Raw genomic sequence first — 19,607 nt, forward strand, 5'->3', positions numbered from 1 at the left:
GGGCCCACTTCTCGAGCTTGTCCAGGTCCCTCTGGACAGCATCCCGTCCCTCAGGCGCGTCGACTGCACCACTCAGCTTGGTGTCATCTGCAAACTTGCTGAGGGTGGCCTCGATCCCAGTGCCTGTGTCACTGACGAAGACACTGAACAACACTGCTACCAGTACAGACCCCTGAGGGATGCCACTCGTCGCTGATCTCCATCTGGTAGTGGCGTTTATAATAGATGTAAGGTAACAACAGATGACAAAAATATTCTAGCATTTGGGGGTCCTCAGATTGTAAATGACCCATTACTGTTTCTCAGCATGATTTATATTCAAATGCATCTGGAAATTTCAGTTGTAGGCATTTTGGAGCTTAAAAAGGCCATCTAAATCCGCTGGTTTTCCTTTAGTTTTAAGGTGATGGCAGGGAAGCATCTAATATCTAATTCCATATTAATTTTGGCAATATTTCAAAGGCTTTTGAAACTGTAACACTGAAAAAGTTTTGGAAATGGTGTTTTGTGTGAGAGTGGTTTTTTTCTCCATGGAGCGGGTAAGCCAACAGCCGATAACAACTGTTACTCCCTATCGTTCCTTATAGCTGGCCTTCCCTTCCAAGAGGTTCACTATGCTCCGTAGCAGTTTTGGAGCCTCTAGCAGGATCAGCACCATTAGCAGTAATATTTTACAAGAATCCAGCTGTACTGGAAAATTCAGCTGTCTAAAGCTGCAGCATGATGGCTCTATGCTCCTGCTCCAAACTAGACATTGCCCGTGCCCACAAGGATTGAGCAGATTCTTGTGCACGCTGATATCGAATATAATCTCATTACTGTATTTTGGCTGCATCTTCTGCTGCACAAGGCACAGTGCCAGTCACTGTGCACCTTGCCTACCCAAGGTCCTCTTCTCCAAGGAAAAATTACTCATGACAGAACTTGAACAAAGGTATCTTACCTGGAATTCTGTTAAAAGACACTGTTTGGACATCTGTGTCCTTGAATACCTATGAAAAATATGCTTCTTTACCTGGAAACAGGGAATGGAGCAGGTGCGTGTGTCACAGTCACACGAAATAGTACACAAAATCATGTAAAAATAAGTCAGGTTAGACTGAGCAGGATGCAGAAGAAACTTTCTCAGCTGAAAAAGGAAAAAATTATTCTTACGTGATTGTAGGAAAGAAAAAAGGGAAGGATTTCTGAAAAGGAGTCATCTGTTGCTGTAAAGGAAGAAGGTACCAAGTCAATGTAATGAGTCTTCAGTGGCACCTTTTTGACATTGATGTGCCATGGCTACCAAACAGGCGTGGCATCTCCTCGCCAGGGATTTTCTGAGCTCATTTGGTGTAAAATCTCTGAAGAAAACTGCTGGGATTTCACATCCCCTTTAATTTATTAACCATGGGTAGGCAGGCTGAATCCCTCATCCCTCGCATGGGACTGCCCTTCAAGATCAAGTGTCTATTTGCAGTAGCAGGTAATGTAACCCAGGGAAAACTCCTGGAGGGTGAGGTCATGCGAGAAATGGGTTTCTGGTGGCTACTAGTCTCCTGAGTCACTCGCACTCCATCTTTCAGAGGCACATGGACATCCAGCGTCTCTTGAAATAGTGGATGCAGTTGCTGGAGCATCCACAGTGTTCCCAAGCCGCTCCACCGCGTTGCATCTCTGATGCGTCGGAAGCCCTTGGCATCGCACATTCACACTCACTGTGATGTGCAAAGACAGGCATTTGTAGGTGATGGACTAGCAGCTCAGGGCCCTGGCTTGCCAGACCCTCCGAGGGCTGAAATAACAACTCTGAGATGAGGCGTTTCCAGCTTTTCCTGCCCATCGTGCCCGGCATGGTCAGGCCACGGCTGCCAAAGGGGAGCTCAGGCATGTCCGTCCCCAGAGGGTGTGGGGTGCTTGGCTTCACTTTGTGAATCCATCCTGTTCCCCGCACCCCAGCTGAGGGCCCTCAGCCCGCGGGTCAGGTTGCTGAAGCAGTCTCTCTTCCCCTCGCCCCAGCAATGAACGACCCTGTGAAAGGGGGCACCTCCAACCAAAGAAGCGTGGGAGAGCATCAGGTACCTGGGACATCCCACAGCCCAGAGAGCGTGGGGCTGCGCAGAGCCGGGGGCGCAAACCCCAGCCTGGATGCATTGAGCGGGGTCCCCCGGGCGCCATCTCGGTGCTGCAGCCGCCCAGCACCTGCCGTTGCGGGTGAGCCTCTCCTCTCTTCGCTCTTCTTGGGATCCCGTCGGGCGTCGGACAAACAACACTTTGCAACACGCACGCACTTTCAAGGATTTACCCCTTGGTTCCTGCCACTGTTGGGGAGATTTGGGCGGTGCGCCCTGACTTGTTCAAATAAAAAAAGCATTGCTTACCTGTGCACGTAATAGCGAAGCCTGCAGCCACAAAGACTTTGACTTCAGCAGGTCTTACAGCCTTGGTGACTCTGACCTCAAGTCTTCAGTCTTCACTGAATGAATTTGTGTGAAACGTTTTTGTGTAGCTGTACCTTAATGTCAGCTGGTTTTCTCCATGCTTGCAATCATAACGCATGTTTAAATGTAAGTGCTCATAGTCTGGCTCATAAAGGCGTTCTTTGTTGAATTCTCATTAGGTAATGCAGCTATTAGGCAAAATAGAGACTTCCAACTCTGATCAGAGCTCGAACTTAAAGACAGTCCAGGGAGATCAACAACACGAATTGCAGCTTCTGGATTTCAAGTAGGTGATGGAGGGTTTTTTGTTATGATAATTCACCCTGAATGCTTTAGTGTGATGAACAGGTTGCCACCTAACAGCAAAACAAACCCGTTAATTAACATCCATTCAAAACACTAAGAGAAGGTTAATGAAGATCTATGCCATAAAATAATGAAAATACATAATGAAAGTATATTGTCTTGCAAGTTAATTGTTAAAATGAGATGCTAAATGCCACCCTGTAAGAAGAAAGGTATGAAACCAATTAACTTCCCATACTTAAAAGAAAGGCACCAAATACAAAGATGCTATTTACCATTATAATTGGGGCTAATTTGTGACGTGCCTAATGTGCAGAACAAGGCTTTTTCTTTACGCACTTGCACTGTCTGCCCATTTCTTAGCCACCCGGGGCAGGGGTGCTGCTGATAAAGAAAGGTGGGCACAAGGCTAAAGTAGCTGCACAGCCTCATGTGCCCACAGATTTGTGATTTGTTTCTTACTTACATCCTATATGTTTCCTATTCTAGCAGCAGAAGTACTTTTAGGGTGCCATTTTAATCTTGAGTTTTAGAGAGGAGGAAACTCCATGGAAGGATGCAATGAACAGAAGTATCTGGCATCCATATTCAGAACAATGCAAAACAGCCCAGCATTGAATAGCAGAGCCAGCACAAAGAGTTTAAAATCTAATTATAATAATCCTGCAATAATGATATTTCAAAGGCAGTAGTTCCCTTCCTTAAAATGGGGATGTATTTGAATAAAGATTTATTTTAATTAAGATTTTACCTGAATTGTATTCAGAGGTAAAAATAGGCTAGAACTTTAAACAGAAGAAAGTTCTCATCAAAAGAACAGGAAAAGGAATAGGGGTGAATGGGGAAATAACCGCTAAAGCGGGCAATGTATTAAAATCGGGAAAAGGGAAGGAAGAACAGGGAGACACAGAGCAGTGAATGATGGAGATCAAGACCATGTGAAACAGACAAGAAGTGAAACCAAAATAAGAGGGAAGGAAAAATGGAACAATGCCAGAAAAGAAAGAAATTGGAAAACTGAATTGAAGTAAATGCTGAGTTTCTCAAAAGTTAACGAGGCCTTACTGAAATTGTCATCAGAAATAGGAAGCTTGAAAAGAGGTGTCTTTCAAGACACTGAGATGTGTTGGCATTGTGTATTTAACATAAAATCCAAAATACTTATTTACTGAACGTTGAGAATTTATTCCAGTTAATATAAAATTTAATTAAAATAGCACACCCTCTGGGGAATGTCTCTCTCCTTTTATATTGCTCCTTTAAAAGTCTACCAGATTTATGTATTCTTTTCATAGAGGTGACATAAAATTTAACTTCTGGAACAGACTGGAGCTTCCCCATAAAACTTGGCCTGTTTAAATCAGCTTCAAAGCCCGGAGTTACCTCTTCAGTTGACATGGAGCTGCCTGGGACCCAGTCATCTTCGATTGCAGGCTGGCAGTTGTATTGTAAAAGTACCAACTGATACTGTTACTGAAAACTATTCATTTTTAGGTTTAATTGTTTCCTTCTTCCCCTTTTTCCAACTTCGGAGAAGCTGGAGCAAAGTCAAATGCCAGCTGCCAACTACACTAAGTTTGGTTTTGAACCTTTGAAGAAAGTTGACCATCAATTCTGTCATTCGTGGTTAATTAATCTTAAAATGATAGTCCCCAATTTGTTCAGTAATCTTAACACAAACAATGGCACAAGACCTTTGTTCTATGCCTCATGGATGAAAATCTCCTGATTATACGTATACATATAGATATATATGTATATGAAAATAACCACATAAAAGATCTGAAGAGCTTCCAATCCTGTAACCGCCTGCCGTGCGGTCGAACAGAACTGTAACTCTTGTAACGACCAGCCCATTCACTGATCCTCAGGTATGAAGGTCCTGCACCATGAACAATGACCTCAGGGCAGGCAGCGGTGTCTTCCACAGAGCGCTGTGTCCATCCCTACCTGACCTTTCCAGAAGAGGGCTTGGATGGCGATTCCTGTTATTCCAGTCAGAAGGCTCACCGTTAGGTCTGAGCAAAGCTCGTTTTACCTCCCCTTCCTGTGCTCAGGTTGGATACTGGTCTATATCATCAGCATAATATCACAATATCATTTTATTTGCTCATGAACAAAGATTAGTGCTCCAGGAAGCAAACTCTGTGTGCATGTACACATGTGCATGGTAGGACTAAAACCAACAAACTCAATACTACAAGCTTTTATTCTTGAAAAATCAAATCTTAGAACTACTAAAATGAGTAATAGTGATAAACTGACCTAATAGGCTGCTTTTGTAAAAGATCTTGAAAAGACATGGTCTATAGCAAACTGCAATAACATATTACTGAGAGAGATTTTGCTATCATTAATTCTTTTTACCACATTACAGTGACGGCTGATGGTAATTATCACTTCATTAGACTGACACAGAACTGTTATCAATCACTTGGCATAAAAAACACTTCAACTCAAACACCCTTTTGAAAAGTGATATTAAATATTAGAAGTGCCGTAAGCATTGTCTAGTTATAAAATCCTGCTCCTTACCTGTTGGTTTGTATCCTAACTGAGGCCCAAACGAATTTCAAGCAATCATTGTTTGCATGCAAGCATGTGTTAGAAATTAACACAATTACATTAACATTCTTCGTGACACTCCTACAGTCAGGTCATATGCATAAGCATGAAAATTTATATATACATGACTACAACTTGGACCTAAGTTCACATCTGGTCATGGTTCATGTTGCAAATTACATGCTGCAGCATAAGAAAAGCAAAATCTAAACCATACAGTTCCCTTTAACTTGACATTTTGCAGATTTGATCCGAGCAGTGTTCGTTCGCTACTCTTGCCTGCAGTTCCCTCTCTGCTCCAGCTGCTGCCTGCTGTGTTCCCTTTGGGTGGGCTTTCACATTTCTATCCAACTGCTGCCTGGCAGCAACTCTGCATTCTCTTTTTGTTTGTAATCTTTTAGTTACAAACTTCTTTTATCCTTATGAATTTTCATTCATACCCATTTTCAGACCACAAGTGATTTTGCTGCTCTCCCCGATGCCCAGCAATGCAGTTGATGTTCAATGGGATAGTGTAGTTTCTTCATCCACTTCAAATACAGTTAATTCAAATGGGAAATTAACATTTTTCAGCCCTTAAATATTTTCCTAAAGTAGACCACACTACAGAAGCCACATTTTGGCATGTAGGTACAACCTTTAAGGTAAGGATTAATAAAATAATTGCGCTTAGGGCTTCTTAGGAAGCTATTGAAGGGATTTAGAGTAATTTAAACAATTTACGCAAGTGACTCAAGACTCCCCCATAACACTGACTAAACCTTAGCCTTGTTACTAAAGAAATAATCATAATTTTAGGTTGACGAGTATTCTGAGTGACTTCAGGGATCAGATGCAGACTCATCGGAAGTGGACAGAAGCGCAGCTGACACGGTCTGAAGAAGATCGCGCCCAGCACGGGCATCAGCTGCTGACCTCGGTGAAGGAGAGGCTGGTAAGACCTCCTGGGGCGGCAGCCCCGGGCACCGGGTGGCCTCCAGCCCTCCCAGGACTGGGAGCGAGAAGCACCGCTCCATCGCCTTCACCCCAGCAGGTACCAAATCACGCACACAAAAAACGAGATCTAACACAAAAGCAGGTGCCTCAGGACACGGCCGGCAAAATGATGAGTTATGGAAATCATGTAATCATAGGTTAATTTATTTTGGAAGTTGTAAGGTTCAACCCCTTGCTCAAACAGGGCCAACAGCAAATTCAGGGCTCGAGCCTCATCCAAGTGATTTTTGTTTCTGAGGATGGAGATCCCATCCCGGGAAATAAAATCTTCCCTGATTATGGCACCGCTTCACATCTGTGTAACAAGATGTTTAAATCAAGGTACATCAGGGTTTCCTGTCCCACGGTGAGCATCGGTGCCTCCACTGAGCACCAGCCAGTTTCATTCGTTGACAGCTCAGAGAAGGAAGGGATCGTCTGTGCAAATTCTGCCCGGTTTTAAATATAGACAAACCCTCACCATCCTGCGGTTGGTACATTAAAACGCAGCGCGTTTCGGTTCCACAGCAGCAGTTAGTGCTTGGCACAGGACCAATGCCTTTTAATTAATTCCTTCACAGCTTTTAAAGCTTTTCCTCCTTTGCTGTGTGCAGTTCATTCCGCTTCAGAGTTCAAAAGCGATCGATGCACGATCAACATGTCTTAGCGCCAGGATGAAGACTGCTGATCGAAGACCAGATTCAGAAGTTGCTTGGAACTAAACACTCTTGAACTTCAACCTCATCCAAGTGATTTTTGTTTCTGAGGATGGAGATCCCATCCCGGGAAATAAAATCTTCCCTGATTATGGCACCGCTTCACATCTGTGTATCCCTGATGTACCGGACAAGGTACATCAGGGTTTCCTGTCCCACGGTGAGCATCGGTGCCTCCACTGAGCACCAGCCAGTTTCATTCGTTGACAGCTCAGAGAAGGAAGGGATCGTCTGTGCAAATTCTGCCCGGTTTTAAATATAGACAAACCCTCACCATCCTGCGGTTGGTACATTAAAACGCAGCGCGTTTCGGTTCCACAGCAGCAGTTAGTGCTTGGCACAGGACCAATGCCTTTTAATTAATTCCTTCACAGCTTTTAAAGCTTTTCCTCCTTTGCTGTGTGCAGTTCATTCCGCTTCAGAGTTCAAAAGCGATCGATGCACGATCAACATGTCTTAGCGCCAGGATGAAGACTGCTGATCGAAGACCAGATTCAGAAGTTGCTTGGAACTAAACACTCTTGAACTTCAATCTCCGTTTATCCTGCCTGATGATGATCCCTTATACTCAACCAACCAACACTTAGTGTAGCCAGGATGATAGCAAAAACATTTCTGGTGCATCAGCCGCTATCTCAAAGCTACTGCATGACTTCCCTTCCTCTGCTAATAGTTTTTGTGATTATTTTGTGGAAAACACACCAATATATGTGGCTACTATTCCCTAAGGGAGACTGCTGTGCCAAAAAATACAGTGTAACAGGAGTTAAAGCTTTCAAAGCCACTCTCAATTAGGTTGAACAAGGAGTGCATCTGTTTTTTCACGTGTGTGTACATGTACAGACAGGCATGCACAGTGCCTGGGGCAGCTGGCGGTCCTTGGGTGCCCTCTCAGTGGAAGCACAGCTCCATCCCTGGGAGCCGAAGGCAACCTTGTCATGAACACTGGAGACAAAGCAGTTGGAGATGAGCTTCAGCCTGTGCCAGGAGGGCTCTTGTCCCGGCTCAGCGGCGGGCCCCGGCAGCACGGGCAGCTGCCTTCAGCAGCAGAACTCCTCATGTCCTTCCGTCAGGCTGAGGGGACGCGCGACCCCGCGTGTGCCCGGGGCTGCTCGGGCCGCAGGGCCGGTGGATCTGGCAGTCTACGTGCTGGCGATGGAGCCGTTCTGGGAGTGCAGAGCAGCAGCTCGGCTACCCCCAGAGCTTACTCGCTCCGCCAGCCACCCGCAATGTCTGTGAACTCAGAGCGTCTTCCCACCACTGCGCTAAACTCTGCTTAGGTTCGGACAGCTCTGCCAGGTTTGCAAACACCCTCCTTGGGAGGCAGAGCCACCACCTTGGGCCCACAGGACTCCCTTGGGCTGCGAGTGCTGAAGAAGGTCAGAGGATTTCCATCACGTTGACCAGATTTGGAGTTGACCAGAGGACTCGGTGCAACTCGCAAGGAAGGGGTGGGCAGCTGCGCAGCTGAGGTTTGAGCCCCCCTCTGAAGTGGGGGAATGGCCTCCAAGAGCTGTGCTGAGCTCAAAAGAGGGAGAGGACTGCTTGCCATCCCTCAGCGAGGTAGCTCTTACGGGGCTCAGCCTCCTAATTCACGCCAGCAGCTGAGCTGGGTTCACACAACAGCGTTGCACCCCTTAGGTCGGGAAGCTTGGGCTTGAGATGGGCACATGAAAGCAACCTGAAATGGGTTGTTTGAGTTCCCAGTCTGTTGTTGCAAAGTGTGACAGCAAATCACTGGACTTAAAATGAATAAATAAATTAAATAATAACTTAAAAAGCACCTTTGTCCTGGCCCAGCCCCTCTTTCCCAGTTTATTTGGTTGGTTGGGGAAGAGAGGATTGACACATCCTCCGGGGTAGCAGACCTCACCTGCATTTATTCAGTGCTGTCACGCCTGGGATTGGGAAGCGAGACTGAATGCATGTTGGGAGGAAGCAGGTTAATGTCTGCGTATTTAAAATGTCTTACCTATGCTATGTATTTAAAGGAAAGAGCAGAAAAAAGAGTAGAAGAAAAGCTCCTACTTCTGTCACTGAAGCTAGAACAAATGGATAAACCACAGAAATATGAAAAGCAGTTGAACCAGATCAAAAGAGATGAAAAAAACCTGCATGCAAGAATCACCAGATTTGAAAGACAGATCTGGAAGGAGCTTGAAGAAATCCAAAATGAATACAGATCAGGTGAGGATGGGCTTTCATGCAATTTATTTTTAAAATAAATTTCTGCAGTAACTTGCTGCTCCAGAAGATACTTCCCAGTAGACAGAAAGACACTAAAGTGACTATTTCTCTCTCCCAAACCCCATGTACAGAGGTGTATGGGTTAGCCCACTTGTCTTTGCAAACAGCCAGCATGACATTTGCACAAGGTTGTCTTCTCTTCCTAAGAGTCTCAGGGTAAGATCATTTAAAAGGCAATTTCACCACCTGTTTTCCAGATTTTTTTAGAGTACCTATTTCTTCTCCTAGCAAGATCACTAACCTTCGTTGGGATGTACAAGTCATTCCCTTTTGCACAGATCATGCTTCTGAGATCGTATTTGATGGTTTTATGTAACTTCCATCCTTTACTCCCCATTCTCAACCAACAGTAGCCGGAGAAAGAGGCATCTGGATGAATAACAGCTACCCAACACAGACCATACATTACGCAAGTGAATAGGGAAGCAGTTAGATAACATTGCTGAACACATGGCAGCTGCTGCTTATGGGGACAGTCACATTAATGTAACTCACAGAGCATGAACTACTTTATCAATGTGAGATGACTCTAGCTGTTCAACATTCAGCAGCAATTAGAAAGGCTTTCAGCTGGCACTAAGCACATGGCCTTCAGAAGGAAGATTTTGCCCACTGTAATCTATCCTGTGTCACTCAAACCTCATCTATTGTAATACCCCCAACTTGCAGCTGGTAACGGTAACACAGTGGACACATCAGGTTATCAAAAAAAAAATCACTCAGCCCTCTCTGCAAGGGAACAGATGGCTGAAAATCGTTACACAAGGGCTTCACATCTTACATGTTCTCACTTGAAATTCAAGCATCTGGTTCTCATCTTCAAAGCTGTCTGTGATTGAGGACCCCAGCTCTTTGTTTCAGCTCCAATTCCTTCATTATCTGCAACCTTCCTACAAGCCCTGCTCCAAGGCTGTAGCAAACCAAACCATAATTAGCTAAAATCCTTGTGCAGCTTGACATGGGAAGGCTTGGCTGTCTCCAAGACCATGTCAGTGAACGCAAGACAGCATCTCAAAGAAAGCTGTGGCTAAGAAATTTCAGAGTAAAAGATTCTGGTGCTGAAAGGAGGGAAATTAACGACAGAAGAGATCTGTTTATACCAAACTTTGGCCATCGTTGTGTTCAACTCGAGTCCAAAGATTGCTGTTTCCCATGGCAGTCCTCTGGTAGGGGCTGACCCCCAAAAAGGGGGAAAAGAGGCCACTGAGGAGGTGCAGAGCAGCATGAAGGCCACAGAGGCAGCCTATAGCCTGTCTCAGCAGCTGTTTGTGCTTCAGCACAGATCGGCATCTTGGAAATCAGAGACGTGTCTGGAATTTATAAAATTCTGAGCACTATGCAGTGATTTGATTGAACACTATCTAGACTGTAGCAGTGACAAAATTAATCTGTATTAAACAACCGCTCCAAACCCAAAAACATGTAATCAGCTGCCACGTTACAATAAGCGCTTAAGGAAAAAAAAAAGGAGGAAGATAATTAATTTTAATCCACTGTTAGGCTGCTTGCTTGCTAATAACTTAACTCCTATGTGACACGCTGGACAAACGTGAAGAACTACTATGTTGTAATTTGAACGTTAGCGCAATCTGGAAACACCTAGGTAACAGCAGCTTACAATTCTACTTTTCCAGTCTTTAGTGACAATATTTGATTGTCTAGTGGTTCAAAAAAGGCACATCAGGTGCTCTGTAGCTCCGTTTTTGGAAAAAAGTGTGCCTGCACACTTCCGACTTTTTTTATATACCCATATACACATGCACAAACACTTAGCCAGCGAAGCTGAGCCCCCATTCTCCCAGAAGCGCACAACAGAACAGTGTCCATCTCAGACGAAGTGTAACTCTTCTTTACAGTTGCTGCAACTCTGGGAGATCCGTGGCACCAACCTTGCTATATGGTAAGCAGACTGCAGAGCAAGTGTCCGTATCTGATGGGAACAGAGAGTCTTTGATTCAAAATAAGGACTGCGAACTTAAACAAACCAAACAAAAAACCCCAATGCTCAATGAAAGAACAATATGCTTTAAAGCTAACACTACCCTTGGTTTTAAAGACAGACGTAGTATTTTCTTTAGTCCACACCACAAATCTGATGTCAATTGCTGTTTACAGCTATGAGTAATCATGTTTCTATTGTTCAATGTATTGGAAGATATGATTCCGACAGCAAGGAGCTTGCAACCCAAGCTGCCAATTCATGTCCATGGTATTCAATAAAATTATGAAATAGATTGGATTTAATGTTCCCTGTATTAAACGTGCTTATGGGGACAGTCGCATTAATGTAACTCATAGAGCATGAACTACTTTATCAATCTGAGATGATCTTTGCAGAAAAACCTTTGCAAAGAAAAAGAAGAATCTCTTAATGTATTGAAAGCAACCACTATTTAATGAATTGCTCCTATTCTTCTACCAGGATTTCAATCCATTCATGAGTCTCTGGAGCTGCTCAAACAAATACAGAACACAAGGCTGAAACTTGAAAAAAAGAAAATTCAGAAAGATGTGAAAAAGATGCAATGAAAGTAACCTCCCAGAAGACTGAACACCATGAGCAAGCCTCGTCCGCTATTCCAGGTGCTCTCTCCAGTGAGAAGCAGCATTGAGTTAAAGAAAGAAGTAGACTTTAGACACACCTGATTTTGTTTTCCCTGTCCCTGTAGGATGTTACTGCTACTTACGATACTGTGCAGCCACAAAAATAACAACTCTGTAACACCAACAGTCATTTTCACACCAATTGTACAACAGAGTGCTTCACTGTAGAAGAAAAGTTAAACTTTAAGGATTGACTTAAAATTTTACAAGCAGATTTCATACAAAAGTATTCATGGTATTTAAAGCACTTTAAGAAAGCAAACACTCAGTCATCAAGCATGGCTAGCCCAGTCCTGCCATAAGCTACATCTGTTTTAGATTGGTGTAACTACTGAAATCAGGTCTAGTAAATTCCTCCAGCTGCACACAAGGTGTATGTAGTAATAGCATTATGAAAACTGGTATCAGAGTATCTACTGATGCATGATTTGGACCCATTACAGTAAGTTACTGGGTCATTAAAAGTAGCTCATAAATTGGGTACAGGTGACAAAATGCAAGTTAATTATTAGCAGATGCATTATTAAGAAGGTTTATTTCTCATCTTCTCTGTTTGACTGAATAAAAGTTAGTCGTGATTTGCAGTAGAACGCTTGAAAATCTAACTGGCATTGTGGGTTTTGCTTTGCTTCAAAAACCAAGAAAAACAATCTGGAAATAAGGAGAAAAACTCTGAGAGTAGGGCAAAAGAAACATATCGATATAATTTCCCAACAGAAGCTAAAATGAGTTCTTTAGCAGGGAGGCCAAAAAAGAAGGTCACAATGCAATTGCAATAGAAACTTCAGTTTCTACAGTACATTTGTTTCCAGAAAGCCCAATACCATCCATCGCCCAGAGAAGAAAATTCAAAATGTCTCAGCTAATCCTCCTCCAGTAATCCATATCTCAAGTCTGTTGTGCTTTTTGCTCTACAGAACAGCAGGTTTCTCAAAGCCATGGATTTCAGGTGGCTTCTCTGGGACCTGCATAGCATGACGTCTGAAAACGAACTGATGCAGTTAGTAGGGAATGCCACTTCAGCAATTCATCGCATTACTCCTGCAGGCAGAAAGTGTGCTACGTTTAAACTTTCTCCAGTGAGTAAAAAGCCCTAGAAATCAATCACATCTTGTAAAAGACAAAGAATGGCCACCAAAGTCGCAGACGATGTTTCTGCATTTTGTTTTTGGCCAGGCTCTTTAGAGCCAAACTCCATGGGAAAGACTCCCAGCCTCACGCCTGCTTTAGGTCAGGCCTGTGTTTGTCACATTTCCTGCAAGCAGCAGGAAACCAGCAACACCGAAATCCCAATAACGTGCAGCAGTTTCTGAGCTACTCTGAACGCGTGTTTTTGGTCTCACTGTATGTTCCGTCCATTACAGGGGGCTCTGCCTTCGCTGTAGACTTGAAGTCCATTAGTGCAGTCATAGCAAGACGTCTGGGGTTGAGGGCAGGCTCCTAAACTGTCTTTCTCTAGCTCTTTCTAGGCACTCTTGCAATTTTTTGTCCAGGTACTTGGCTGCCGGTGAAGCAGCAGTTAGTATGGCTTGGTGTATTTGCCTCCCCATCGAGTGCCCTAGGTGCTGCAGTATGCTGTTCTCAGTGAGCAACACCAAAAAGGTGAAATACAAGGTTATTGACAAATGTGTTTCTAAAAACGCATGGTGTCCAAAAAAAAAAAAAAAAAAGCCAAGACAATCTTCAGAGTCTAACCCTGGAACAGAGAAAAGGACAGAGGTATTGCTGCACATTTCCTATTCCTATCCATCCATCCTTTCACATGGCAGCACGGCACAACCAAACGTTGCTTTATCTAAGCACTGATTTGTATGATTATAGTAGAAAGGTTTGAGGGCCTAATTATAAATTCAGATTACACATTAATATATATTTGGAACATTGCTATTGTTTGAGTGACTTCTCTGCATAAAGGAGTTATCTCAGTATCTATCACTCCACACTGCGACCAAACTCAAAATGACCCTGAGAATATTAAATTTAAAAGTTATTTAACTGTCAGCTGTTCAGCTAAGTCAGTAGAAAGCAAATTAACTGGGAGAGAACAAAAGCTAAATTCTAGACATCCAGGACCATATTCAACTGGGCTGCAGGATTAGGGATGTACTTTTCCTCACAAAGCTGCATTTGTACAGCATTAAAACAGTTCTCAAGGGTTTTATATCTATGAATTAAAAAATTATTTTTTTTAAAATATAAAAGGTATCAAAACTTCAGAGTCTAACCCTGGAACAGAGAAAAGGACAGAGGTATTGCTGCACATTTCCTATTCCTATCCATCCATCCTTTCACATGGCAGCACGGCACAACCAAACGTTGCTTTATCTAAGCACTGATTTGTATGATTATAGTAGAAAGGTTTGAGGGCCTAATTATAAATTCAGATTACACATTAATATATATTTGGAACATTGCTATTGTTTGAGTGACTTCTCTGCATAAAGGAGTTATCTCAGTATCTATCACTCCACACTGCGACCAAACTCAAAATGACCCTGAGAATATTAAATTTAAAAGTTATTTAACTGTCAGCTGTTCAGTTAAGTCAGTAGAAAGCAAATTAACTGGGAGAGAACAAAAGCTAAATTCTAGACATCCAGGACCATATTCAACTGGGCTGCAGGATTAGGGATGTACTTTTCCTCACAAAGCTGCATTTGTACAGCATTAAAACAGTTCTCAAGGGTTTTATATCTATGAATTAAAAAATTATTTTTTTTAAAATATAAAAGGTATCAAAAGTATTAGGGCGAGAGAAGTATACATCTGTGTTTTTGTTAAACTCTAAGGTTAGGCAAGACTAAATTAATGTAATTACTCACTGTACTTTGCGATACCATTTTGAGAGAAGCTCAAAAGTTAAGTAGAAATCCAATCCAGCAATTCTTGGGAAATACAGAGAATGAGATGAACAAGCACGACCCAAATAAATAAATAAAATTCTCAGAAGCAAGCCATTGTCTCATGTTTGTATAAAAGGATATGTAAGAAGCACATAAAATCTTTTATATCTGAAGTAGCAGAAAGTTCTACCTTGAAATTCACTAGATCTCATTCCATTCTGCCTTCAGCATAAGCCAGCATAATAAAACAAATGACAGTTGGGGAATGTTTATTTTTTCCCCTTTACAGTAATAGCAGCCGAACATGTGACTTCCCAGGCAGTGAAATCCATAAACAACTCTCTGTTCCCCAACTCAACAATGCTTATGTGCCTTTGTACGGTATTTTGCATTCTAAAGCTGAGCTCTATAATAGTATAAAATATAGGGCTGTCTCAACCTGCATGAATTTACAAGTTTTTTCAGTGTTACAGCAGACCTTCCACAAACGGCTGATTTTGTAGAGGCTACACATTGTTAAAAAATGAGGAGAGCAAGATTTTTACCTCATACCGTTGGATTTTGCAGAAGCTTAAATTTAAACTCATGTTCCCTGCTCAGGGAACTGCTTTTCACTGAGTAGGTGGTAGAGATATGTGGTTTACAGGGCATGTAATACAACTTGGGGCTGTATAATTATCTTGTTCAAGGAGTTAATCACTGATCACAGTAAAAGTAACTTCAGGGTCTTCTGAAGAGAAAAACCACTGTATTCTAATACAGAATATTCAGAGCTGATGGCTTCATAGCTGGTTTCTCCGGCCTGTTTTGTCTGTTCTCCTAGGTGTTAGGAAGTATTAAAGGTTTAGTGCTGAACAAAGTATAGGCTAGCGCTCACGTAGAAGCATTTCTGTCTAATGCATTAACAAGGGCAGGCAGCCGCTTACTGTGCTGTCGTCAGGCTCTCCCACCACTAGAGTAGGAGGCACAAATATCAAGACCATACGCAAGGATACAAACTATAGGCTATAAGAACTTTTCCAGGCTTTTAATAGCAGCAAGCTAAAAAAAGTTACAGCTAGTCTTGAGAGTCACGAGTCTGATTTTGCAATTAATATTTGCAGTTACTGAGAGTTCAAGACTATGTGACAACGGGCTGTGAAGGGAACCACAATTGATCTAAATTTACCAGAAAAAAAATCTTTTTAAGGAAGGTATTTTGCATTAAGATGGGTGGGAGAACAAAAGTGTGGGAGACAAGGAGAGATTCTTGCCATTCAGAGAGGTTTCTACTCACCTCCACAGAGTAGAAACCCCAGCCTACTGAGCTTAGTTTTCCTCTTTAAAATGACAGTGGCATGCTCGTGGCTCTTGCCTCTTTCCGGAGATCACTGCGCATGGCTGGTCGCAGAGATGCACATCCACACACCCCAGCTCGGCATCCTGCTTTCTTTAAGCCCGATAAAACTGGTTCTGAAACCAAGTGTACGTTCAATGCAGTCCCACTGCACACCTTGGAAGTGCCCTTTCTTCTCTGTAATATGGGATCATATGAGCCATCATAAGACTTTGGTGGATAGAGAGTAATTTTAAGAAACTTTAAAACCAGGAATGGGCAGCTATCGTGACTCTCGTCAACAGCTTGAAAATCCCTAATGGTAACACTAACAGATTAGAATTATTGCTTTATTTTTTTTATTTTCATGTACATAAAGGCAAAATAACCTCACGTCTTAAGAACCACTGTTGTGATTCATCCAATTAAGCAGTCAGCGGCAGAATTACCAAGACATAAATAGAGCCTGTTATACACATTTATAAATATGACCCTGTCCCTGACGATCACAAGCTTTTCTTGATGGGAATGTTCACTGAAGCTTGCAGGCAAGAGGATACACTGCTGTAATTAGGATTAGCTTAAAAAAAAAATTTTTTTAAAAGTATAAACTGACACCACACATGAAGTTCCAAGTGGATTTGGGTCTCAACTGCAAAAGAAAGTATATCAAAGGAATATAGGCATTTTAATTCTCTGAACGTTTTACAGTATCTGGGAGAGAATAAAAGTTTGCTGCTACTTAGCTAGTAAGATTCTGTGCCAAGAAAACCTTGCATAACTGCCAATGCAGTTAATATTGTACTTCTGTGTATGGCCAAGGGGGAAATACAGACAAGTACTCTCCATTGTGAATAGTGCTGAAGTTTCAGTGTAGAAGAAAACAAAAGCAAAATTCAGGGTTTTCCTTTCAAATAAAGTGTATTTCTATGGTGGAACCCACGTCAACAAGAAAACAACCTACTTTTGCTCAAGAAAAAGTAAAACTAAAGACAAAGTTGCAATTGATGCAACAAAAAAACAAAACCAGACACAAACAAATAAAAAAGCCCAAACCACATATGCTCCTGGAAGATGGACAGATTAAGTTGCATGAATGGAAGATTTTTCACTTGAGACAATCCATACTAGGCACTTCCTGACAATTTCTCATTTAGTTCCAGAGCTCTAACATCTCCATTAGCTTTGGCATTTTCTATAAGCACCTGCAGAGAAAAACAAACAATGAAAAACTGAGAATGTAATAATTTTATTGTTAGTATTTTACTGGCAATCTCAAATGCATTTTAATTTCTGCTAAGCAGTTTCTCTAAAAGATTAAGTAACCCATAAGCCCAGACAGGAAACATTCAACATTACACATCAGCTTCCTTAAAACATCAGGCACTTAAAAACCCCATCCTCTAGTGACTTGCTAAACCTGTAGTCACTTGCAATGCACTACAGCAGCATCATTTGTCACTTGAGGCTGAGACCAAGTTTGACAAGTAAGTTACCTGCTGGCAATGAAACAAGCAGAGCTAGATAAGACCCATCTCCCTGCCAATGCACACTTGCCTCCTGCTAGTACATCTGTAGAAATTTAAATTTGCCAAACAAAGCATTCTCTGCAGCTACTTAAACAAAACTGCCAAGGTATTCTTTTGCCTCCCCCATCTAAATTTACCTTTCCTTGATTTACTTGCCACACCTCCTATTTCCATCTTTTCTCCTAGTTAAAAAAGCTCCCCTGACAGCCTAATGTTCACAGACCTTCATAAGCTTCTGGCACTTCTCTTGTAATCCAATCACATTATACATATTAAAAAGGAAAACCATTAAGTAGAATCAAGCAAATCTTTACTCTAGCTGTTATTTTTATTGTACTCATTGGTAGAGAGTACAGATGACTTTGTAGAAGCAACTGCAATGAGATCTCATCAGGATCATCCGAACTCATTAATTCTAGCTTTTTTATGAGCCTGTGTGTCTGTGTATGGATTTTTGTTAACACTGAGCCTGCTTGATGTATTGTACCTCCAAATGTTCTTCCTTACGGATTCAATGTTTCACCAGGGAACAGCTGTTAATCTGGTTAAAAGAGCTCCTCGTGCCAGTGGCAGCAGCGAGGAGATTATTAGGAGAGTGTATTCAAAGTTTAAGTAGCAAAGTGATTCCAATTACAAGCCAAAATGAACCACCCCCCTTTGCATGACATGAAAGAGCTGTGTGGATTTTTGAGTTTGACAAAATCCATTTGTGAAGTACTATCAACAGAAACTAATGTACCATTTACTCTGTACTGAAAATAATGCACCATTACAGATATAATAAAAGTCTTAAGTACAGGAAGTACAGCACTCTACTGTTCAGATCTTTTGGGTCAAGGATACCACACTGTTCCAGCCAGGCTAGAGGAAATTAAGATTTTTAGTGCATTAATATGTCCTGGTAAAATTCTGATAAAATGGTCCTCATGTCTACTGAGGAGTCACTAGTAGAATTCTTGCCAGTTTGGATTAGAGATTTCACTGTTTGTTTTTCATTAGTACTGCATGGAGGAATGGAAGACTTTCAAACAAACTGCATACAATTTCGAAAATTGAGGTATGTTTTGTCAGTACAGAATCCTTAAACATTGCAACCTCTACAGCAGGCGAGCCAGCACCTCCCTAGCCTCCCTCTACCCTACTTCCAAGTTGCAAACACAACTTTCAACGCAAATAGATTAAATTTCCACATAAAATGGACTGTCTTACATCTATTAATTCATAATCATCTTTGGCATACAGATGTTGCAGGAGGTACCAGCGTGCCACTGACACTATTGTTTCTGGGTTCCCCGGTTGATATACCACTCTTTCCAACATTCGACGAGTCTCCCTAGAAGCATAACCAAAACATAATCCAAATCAAATGCAATTGACTAGGTTGCATGTAACGCACCAGTATCCCAGAGCAAGCAACAATGATCAGCAGCAGTAAGGGAAGGTCCTTATTTCCGTAACACCCAAGAAAGTGAGGGAGCAGGGTTGTACATTACTTTGTTTCCTATGTAGTTGCATCTAGAATGCTAAGGAATACTGCCACTGTTGTTATTATTATACTGTTATTATATATTACACTCAAGTTAGTGCTTTAATTAGCAAGTAACCCAAATTAGATTGGCACAGCAGATTTTATGACTGCTACAATAACATGATAAACATCATGCTGTCTGTGAACTCAGCACAACCTCTGATTTCAGTATGTGATCTGCTGAACAAGTACAGCAGGTATTCTCCTGTCTGAGAGCTATGTAATAAATCTTTTGGAAGACAGTGCACCCGAGAGAAGCAGGTGCTACAATAAATCTTAATGATCCGAATAGTATGTAATGTAATATTTAATCCAGGCACTCACAAAAGGTACTGCGGTTTCTGCAAACACAGAGGCAAGATGTGAAATTGCAGAAGAGAAGGAAATTGGAATGGAGTACTACACAAAATCTAAAATTCTATTTGGCTGATACTACCTTCCAACCCCGCCCACTTATACCTAACCAAGACATTTTCAAATTTATCGTGTCATTATAAATCTGGTAAAAACTGGCAATTAAGTTTAAGGATGTCATATTCATTCACTGGTGCTCCATCAG

At 42.1% G+C, this 19,607-nt stretch overlaps 2 protein-coding genes across 2 annotated transcripts in view; one reads left to right on the forward strand and one right to left on the reverse strand.

Annotated features, from left to right (window-relative positions):
• Positions 1 to 11,758, forward strand: part of FAM81B (family with sequence similarity 81, member B) — a 21,580-nt gene extending 9,822 nt beyond the window's left edge. Inside the window, exons 4-7 of the mRNA XM_009572779.1 lie at positions 2,600 to 2,706; positions 6,090 to 6,225; positions 8,974 to 9,169; positions 11,652 to 11,758. Coding sequence (XP_009571074.1) covers positions 2,600 to 2,706; positions 6,090 to 6,225; positions 8,974 to 9,169; positions 11,652 to 11,758 — 546 coding nt within the window. The remainder of the gene's footprint in view (positions 1 to 2,599; positions 2,707 to 6,089; positions 6,226 to 8,973; positions 9,170 to 11,651) is intronic.
• Positions 11,759 to 17,038: 5,280 nt separating this feature from the next.
• Positions 17,039 to 19,607, reverse strand: part of TTC37 (tetratricopeptide repeat domain 37) — a gene marked incomplete at its 5' end in the record, with an annotated part of 34,456 nt that continues 31,887 nt past the window's right edge. Inside the window, 2 exons of the mRNA XM_009572790.1 lie at positions 17,039 to 17,196; positions 18,730 to 18,853. Of these exons, the coding sequence (XP_009571085.1) occupies positions 17,119 to 17,196; positions 18,730 to 18,853 (202 nt within the window). The remainder of the gene's footprint in view (positions 17,197 to 18,729; positions 18,854 to 19,607) is intronic.

The sequence above is a fragment of the Fulmarus glacialis genome, unplaced genomic scaffold (genome assembly GCF_000690835.1).
Source record: "Fulmarus glacialis isolate BGI_N327 unplaced genomic scaffold, ASM69083v1 scaffold750, whole genome shotgun sequence".
NCBI classification, from domain to species: domain Eukaryota; kingdom Metazoa; phylum Chordata; class Aves; order Procellariiformes; family Procellariidae; genus Fulmarus; species Fulmarus glacialis.